The sequence below is a fragment of the Puma concolor genome, chromosome B3 (genome assembly GCF_028749965.1).
Source record: "Puma concolor isolate L17-30 chromosome B3, mPumCon1.1.hap2, whole genome shotgun sequence".
Classification (NCBI taxonomy): Eukaryota; Metazoa; Chordata; class Mammalia; order Carnivora; family Felidae; genus Puma; species Puma concolor.
This window is the reverse complement of record NC_141672.1, coordinates 117,750,004-117,758,023: the sequence shown is the minus strand read 5'-3', so window position 1 is coordinate 117,758,023 and position 8,020 is coordinate 117,750,004. Positions and strand designations below refer to the sequence as shown.

At 53.0% G+C, this 8,020-nt stretch overlaps 1 protein-coding gene across 1 annotated transcript; it reads left to right on the top strand.

Moving 5' to 3' along the window:
* Positions 1–845: 845 nt before the first annotated feature.
* Positions 846–7,071, top strand: LOC112855107 (cytochrome P450 1A1). The gene is made up of 7 exons (XM_086711221.1): positions 846–1,003; positions 3,592–4,456; positions 4,982–5,108; positions 5,199–5,288; positions 5,373–5,496; positions 5,642–5,728; positions 5,880–7,071. Exons 2-7 carry the CDS (start codon positions 3,617–3,619, stop codon positions 6,163–6,165), a joined length of 1,554 nt encoding a protein of 517 aa, XP_086567347.1. The 5' UTR covers positions 846–1,003; positions 3,592–3,616; the 3' UTR covers positions 6,166–7,071.
* The last annotated feature ends 949 nt before the right edge of the window (positions 7,072–8,020 follow it).

Here is an 8,020-nt window from a genome sequence, read left to right as displayed (position 1 = left end):
CCTCCTTTCCTCGGCCATCGGGAGCTAGCCGCGCAGCCCCAGTCGCCTCCCGATTTCTCCGCCCCGCCAACATGCTAGCAACCCCGGGAGTCAAGAGGGAACCTCGAGGGCGGGTGGGTCCCGGCTGGAAGTACCTCTGGTTTACAGTATTCCAAAGTGGCCCTAGGGCTAGTGAGAGCCAGTGAGCCCTCAGCGAGACTGACACCGTAGGTTTCCATGCATTCCTGCCGGTCTGTCCGGGAGCTCAGACTTCAACTAGTCGCCCGGGCTCTGGGGGCTCTTGGCGAACGGAGCCAGCCCATCGGCGCCTCTGGCCTTCCGGCCCCGGTAACCTCGAGGCTGGGGTCGCCGCGCTTCTCACGCGAGCCCGAGCCCGGACTCAGTAACCCGGGGGAAAGAGGTCATCACACGGCAGCCTGGCCCCGCCTGCCGGGCCCCTGTCAACTAGTAGCGAGGGGAGGCACTTGCAAGCACTTGCAAGTTCCAGTGCATGCAAAAATTAGGATGAAGGGTCCCCGCGCCCGGGGATGGAGGTCTCCCAATACCGTGTCTTCGGGGTGTCCTGGGACTTCTTCAAATTCCCACCTCAGCGGGGCTCTGTGCTGTCCATGGGGTACCTTGGAACTGGGGTCCCAGGTGTCCCCAGCCCTCACCCCTTTACGTGCTGGCACTAGGATGAGGAGTGCCCATAGTGGGTTCTTACCAGTCCCTCTGAGTTCCCCCAATCCTGTCTTCTCCCCCACTTACCATCCCCCTTTCCTTCCCTTTCCCTCCCTCCTTTCCCTCCATCCTAGAGAGACCACTCCCCCCCCCTCAGCCCGCCCCTTCCTCTGTCCGAGCTCCAGAGGGCGTGGCCAAGCGTGCAAGCTGTTTTATAAAGGTCGAAGTGACTTCACCCTCATCCTGAAGGTGACAGGTCTAGGAGTCTTCCCTGATCTTCTTTGGGGTCCTGGCTTAAGAGACCACGCATCTCAGCTGAGTTCAGTACTCCTCACAGCCACAGGTGAGTGCTGGGAGCTTATGGCTTTCCCTTTCCCAACAAAAAGAAAATTTTGATGCCTCCAGGTTTTCCTAGGTGGCCACCGGTCTAGCACCTCAAAAAAGGAGGCTAAGAGGATCCTTGGTGACCAGGCTCTCCAGCTCCGTAGTGGGAAAACTGAGGCCAGGGGAAAGGGCAGGCATTGCCCAAGGTCCCACAGCTGGTGCCAGAATTCTAGATATTAGATGGCCCCCCTCCAAGGACTCCAGGATTTAGTCTCCAGCTCCATTCCCACTGACTCCCTGAATGCCCTGGGGCTTCCCCATTAGGGTCACCTGGGAGGCTGGGATACGGACACAACTGTGAAAAGCTGGGATCATGTGCAGCCCTTTTGTCAGGCAGTGTGATGAGAGGGCTTCTTCGTGGGTGGTCAGAGTGGATGGAGGGGAAGGTTGGGTTCTTACCAGCTGTACCTTGCCTTGTCTGTAGGCTACGCCTGGCTGTCTCTACCCTCCCAAGGCATGGCTTGTTAGAGCCAAGATGTGCTGGCCAGTACAAAAGATGCAGATCTGAATAGGAGTCCCGGGCACTGCCCCGGGCCTTCCCTATCTCATTGACTGCCTTCTCTGGCTTGTACTGGGCAGGGGCAATCAGTGTGAAAGACTGCCAGCTGTAGAGAGCTGGACTATCAGTCCCTGAAAACTCACCAATCACATCTCTCTTGGCCTCTTACCATCTCACTAAGGCTAGAGGTCCTTGGGGCACCTGGTGAGCAGAAGGGAACACTGTGGCACACCAAGGCTCGTCCCTCGTTCACTCAGAGTCAGGGCTTGAGTGTGCTTTGAGATCCAGCTTCTCCAGGGGGCTGCCCTAGAGAGATGGCTATATGGGTAAGGTAGGAGCCAGACAATCTTCCCATCCTGGGTAGTTCTCCTGTGGGGAAACCTCACTAGTCAGACCGTGAGGTTCCGCAGGTCAGATGTGGGTTTTCTTTCTCTGGGATCTAGCTGGGCACCCTGAACCGGAGATCATATCCTACCCCCTCTCTCAGGTGATATAACTGGAGCCCAGAAAGACAAAATGACAAGTCCAAGGCCATGCCATGGAACCTGGAATACTCAGTCTCCTCATCTCCAGTTCAGGGCACCCGGCAGTTACCCCAGTCAGAGGCCAATATCTTGAGGAGAATCCTCCATGAATTTGCGCACCCTTTCTAGAACAAGCCTAGAGAGAAAGTATTATCTCCACCTCTGTTAAATCTAGATTGATTCCTAATGTCCCTTATTCCAGTCTAGCATTTTCTTGCAGCCCTTATCTGGTGGGGGCTTTCCATTTTATTCTCTGCTCTCTGGTGACTGGTAAGTGGGGGAGGCTGAGACTACTCATTTATTGAGAACTGAGCCCAACAAAAACCCTGGCCTGGACCTCTGTGACCAGCAACCTCAATGTAGCTTGTCTCCAACTGCTTTTAAACTATGAGTCAGTTGAACTCAGAGAGCTGAGGCTTAGTAGTGTGGCTTAGGCAGTGGTCTTCTAGTCCCTTCTCCCCTCCCAAGGTCTGGTCTGGCAGGATTCCCTAGACCCTGGGAGTGAGCAGTAAAAAAACTGAGAGTTCTGAAAAACAAAACAAAACAAAACAAAATGAAACAAAACAAAACAAAAACACCTTTTCATTGATTAATCTGGCCACTCTTCAAAGGGAGGTTTCTGTGACAGGAGCTGAAAACTTCCCAGGGAACTTTCCATAAGAAGTCTGAGTCCTGGCTCTGTCGGTGAGTGCTGGGTGACTTTAATCAAGTCAATGACCCCTCTGGAGGTCAATTTCCCCAAATGTGAAATGAGGCAAAAGAAGCCCACGATCTCTAGCTCTCCTGATGGCAGTGTTTCCCCAAGTGTGGTGGGTAGTATTCAAGGGGATTGGGGGTGACGTATATTGATTATGCGCTTAATTAGGGGGAAAAATCAAACCTGTTCTTTCACGCAGATGTCTGTGTGTGGAATCATGCTCAGTGGGTAGATTTAAAGTTGATTTTAGCGGGGTGTCTGGGTGGCTCAGTCAGTTAAGCATCTGACTCTTGATGTCAACTAAGGTCTTGACTGTAGGGTCTTGAGCTCACAGTCGTGAGTTTGAGCCCAGCGTTGGGCTCCACGCTGGGCATGGAGCCAGCTAATAAAAATTGTTTTTCTTCAGTTGGTCTTAGAAAAGCACAAAATAAATAACAGTACAGGTGCCATATGGGAATCACAGACTGATGTTTGGAAAACCCATTCAGACTGGTGTAGCGGGATTCTGAAATTGGGAACTTGGGAGTGTGGATCCAACACTTCCTGACGGTGTGACCTTGTACAAGTTACTTACCTTCTCTGAGCCTCACTGTGGTCTACCTTATAGGCGGTGGCCAGGACTGAATGAATGGCAGTGAAATTCTTGGCACATAGTGGCAGCTCAACAAACAGCTTCTCTCCTCTCCTCCTTTCCTTCATGTCCAGTTGGTTGTTCTGGGTAGGAAGATTTCCCCTCTCTTTGACTAGCATGCTGACACTTTCGGACGCTGGTTCCTCACATCCCCCCTTCTGATATCTTCATCTTTTCTTCTCGCCCCACCTCTCAGCAGCCATCTTGAGATCTCTACACTGATGATGTTGTCTGTGTTTGGACTCTCCGTCCCCATCTCGGCCACAGAGCTTCTCCTGGCCTCCTTTGTCTTCTGCCTGGTGTTCTGGGTCGTCAGGGCCTGGCAGCCTCGGGTTCCCAAAGGCCTGAAGAATCCACCAGGGCCCTGGGGCTGGCCTCTGCTCGGGCACGTGCTGACCTTGGGGAAGAACCCACATCTGGTGCTGGCAAGGCTGAGCCAGCGTTACGGGGACGTGCTGCAAATCCGCATCGGCTCCACACCCGTGCTGGTGCTCAGCGGCCTGGACACCATCCGGCAGGCCCTGGTGCGTCAGGGTGATGATTTCAAGGGGCGGCCCGATCTCTACAGCTTCACTCTGATCTCTGAGGGCCAAAGCATGACCTTTAGCCCAGACTCTGGACCGGTGTGGGCTGCCCGCAGGCGCCTGGCCCAGAATGCCCTGAAGAGTTTCTCCATTGCTTCAGACCCGGCTTCCTCATCCTCCTGCTACCTGGAAGACCATGTGAGCAAGGAGGCTGAGTACCTCATTGGTAAGTTCCAGGAGCTGATGGCAAAGGTTGGGCACTTTGACCCCTACAGATATGTAGTGGTGTCAGTGGCCAATGTCATCTGCGCCATGTGTTTTGGCCGGCGCTACGACCATGATGACCAAGAGCTGCTTAGCTTAGTCAACCTGAGTAATGAGTTCGGGGATGGCGCTGCCTCTGGGAACCCTGTGGACTTCTTCCCCATCCTTCGATACCTACCTAACCCTGCCCTGGATTTCTTCAAGGACGTGAATGAGAAGTTCTCCATCTTCATGCATAAGATGGTCAAGGAACACTACAAAACTTTTGAGAAGGTACAGGCTGGGGAGAGGCGGGTGGATGGTGGGGAGCAGGTAGGGTTGGGGCCAGAAGGTCAGAGATAAATGGAGCAGTGGGGGGGGGGTCTGGTAGGCTCTCAGGGACCTTCCTCCCTGGGGTTTTGAGGCCAGTGGTACAGTGGACTCCATCCTTGGTGGGGAATTGGAACTTTTCCTTGGCTAGCCTTTCTTTCCTTCTGTCAGACAGCAATATTTACTGAACAGCCAGTCTGTGCAGAACCCTAGGCCAGTTGTTCTGGGGACCAGGGAGAGTTAAAAAGTTGATCTCCTGGCCTCATGGGAGAGAGAAGGTTAAAGAGCATATCCAGAGGACACCTCTGTCTCAAGTGTCCCTTGAGTTGGGGCCGCCAGTACTCTGGGCAGGAGGGAGCCTTGAAGAGGTGTGGGAAGATGGGACGGCAGCCTAGGAGTACAGAAGTCACCTCTTGAAGGAACCAGGCCCAGATGGAGAGGTAGCTCTGGGTTTGGGATCTTGTTCATCTGTGGGCTTTCCCCACCCAGGGTCACATTCGGGATATCACAGACAGCCTGATTGAGCACTGTCAGGACAAGAGGCTGGACGAGAATGCCAATATCCAGCTGTCTGACGAGAAGATTGTTAATGTTGTCTCGGACCTCTTCGGAGCTGGTATGAGCTACCCCATTGTCATTTCCTGTGCCCAACTGCCCTGACCTGCCAAGCACTTGATTTTTTTCCCCTTTGTTTTTCCCTGGTCAGGATTTGACACAGTCACAACTGCCATCTCCTGGTGCCTCATGTACCTGGTGACGAGCCCCAATGTACAGGAAAAGATCCAGAAGGAGCTGGGTAGGCGGTGGCTTCCTTTAACAAGACAGAGGGTCTTGCCTCTTCCAGGCAGCCCCTTCATCCATGGTCCTTTATGTTCTACAGACACAGTGATTGGGAGGGAGCGGCAGCCCCGGCTCTCTGACAGACTCCAGCTGCCCTACATGGAAGCATTCATCCTGGAGATCTTCCGACATACCTCCTTCGTCCCTTTCACTATCCCCCATAGGTGAGGCCCCATGCATCCACTCCTCTCTGATCCTGGCCCTTCCTCCAGACCATGTACCTGATCAGGGCTGGTGGAAAGGACATGTATGGGGGGCAGGGAGATCTCTTTGTAGCCCTGAGCTTGACTGAGCTTCCTTCCTTCCCAGTACCACAAAAGACACAAGTCTGAGTGGCTTTTACATCCCCAAGGAGCGTTGTGTCTTTGTGAACCAGTGGCAGATCAACCATGACCAGTAAGTTGAGAGGAGGCAGGGGAAACCCTACCCTGTCCCAAGCTGTCCCTGGGCCACTTGCCCATCTCCTACTCTTTGGGGCTGGGGTTCAACCCACTTGATGCTTCGGAGCCCCCAGGCTACCACTTCAGCTGCCTGTCTCTGATTACAGGAAGCTATGGGGTGACCCATCTGAGTTCCGACCAGAACGATTTCTCACTCCTGATGGCACCATCAACAAGGCACTGAGTGAGAAGGTGATTCTCTTTGGTTTGGGCAAGAGGAAGTGCATCGGTGAGACCATTGCCCGCTTGGAGGTCTTTCTCTTCCTGGCCATCCTGCTGCAGCAGGTGGAATTCAGTGTGCCACAGGGCACGAAGGTGGATATGACCCCTATTTATGGGCTGACCATGAAGCATGCCCGCTGTGAACACTTCCAAGTGCGGATGCGCACTTAGGGGTCTGAGAGCCCTGCAGCTTAGACTCTATCTACCTGGCCTGTCTGGGCAGCCAGGCCAGGGGGCTGACCTGGGGTCTGGGGTGGGGGACGGTCTAAACCTTGGCCTGAAACCCACAGATATTGGTCTGGCTGAGTTTTGCTGTCTGGGCTGCAGGCAAGCATGAAGGATCATGCCTGCCCCCCACCCTGGACTTGCTCCTTTGCATATTGACCACAGACAATGGACACAGCAGGGGCCAAAAAAGGAGCAGATGGAGCCTTCCAGAGTTGTGCTTGAGGCAGGAGGCTTGGTAGGGTTAGGAGGTCCTCAGGCCCCTGGAGACCTTGAGGGAATTCTCTAGAAGCCTCTAAACCCAGTGGCTGGCTGGCTTTCTGTGGGGACTGACTGGTTTGAGAAACATTTAGAGCAGGCCACATCAGGGCCTGTCTAATCTCTTCGACAATTGGGAGCTGCCAAGAGTGAAGGGAAGAGGCAGCTTAGGCACAGAGGTGGTCTCCCAGATTGAATAAGGCTGAGCAGTCTAACCACATGGGTCTGGGATACTGCGATGCCTTCTTCTGTTCTCCCTGCAGGCAGGAACAGGGCTGCATCCTGGCCTCGCAAGGACCCTGTTCCTGTCCAGGAGGGGCTGGGGGCTTGTGCCTAAGAGGAGCAGAGAACAGAGGGAGTGCCCAGATTCAGGCACCTGAATCAGGTCTCTATGCCCAATATTAAAATGCCTTTAAAAAATGTTTATATGCAAGAAGTTTTATATTTTAGCCTGCATTGTACTGGCATGCCTTCATTTATCATACGTAAGAGCTTAAGAACAATTTATTGAGTGCAATAGAGAACATTGTAACCCAAGTATCCAGAAATGTGTAAGAAATTTCTACTTAAACTAAATAAAGATATTATCCAGAAGTCCTATGGTGGAAATGTTTTGAATCTGGAATGAAGCCATCACTCCTCTATATGCCCATTTTGAGCCCAGGCTCATGTTGGATTTTAGTGTGGGAGAAAGAAAAGGAAAAGGAGTCAGTGAAGAGGTGAAGCCATGGCTCTCAGGAAGCTTGCAATCCAGTTGGGGCACAAGACTCTATCCCTACACTGTCTTCCTCCTTCTCTAACCGATCACACGTTGATGAAGTACATTCTGTAGACCAGGCACTGGGGGTATAAAGCAAATAAAACATGGTCTCTGCCTTCAAAGTCCCAAACTGGTTGGAAGAACAAACTGACAAGCACATCATGTAATTCATTGTGATTTGGGCTCTATCAGACAGATCACCCAGGAAGATGAGGCTCAGAGCTGGGGCTCGTTGGGTGTGGAGAGGGGCTGCTGCACATCTTGGGGCTATCTACGCAGATCCCTCTTCAAAGAACGAGAGGCAATCTCACTTGGGTCTCATGGCATTAGATTCTCAAGTCCAACAGGGAAGACTCTAGTCGCAGTGTGGGGGGAGAAGGAAGGTTCTCAGCTCAGAAGCTGTGGTCTGCTCCTCACTTAGTCATGCCCGGTTTAGGTCCTGCTGCCTTATTGGAACCCCAGGCTGGTCACAGTTGGAAAACGAGGCCTTTGGTCATTGGGCCCCACAAGCAGGCTGTGGCCCAGATTTCAACACTGAAGGTCCCTGTCCATTTGGGATGTCAGAGTAGTTAGTGGTGCCCAGTATGGACAGAGGCTGGACCCACATAACCAGGAGCTGTTCTGACTGATGGACTGAGGGATAACACATCTTAGGATGTGACCTCCAGCCTAGCTTTTGTCCTCAAGCAACCAGCAGTTGCTATACAGGAGTAGATAGAGCCAATGTACCAAAAGCTTCAGGCTACTGCAAGGGACAAGCTGAAATCAGCTGGAGCGAGCCTG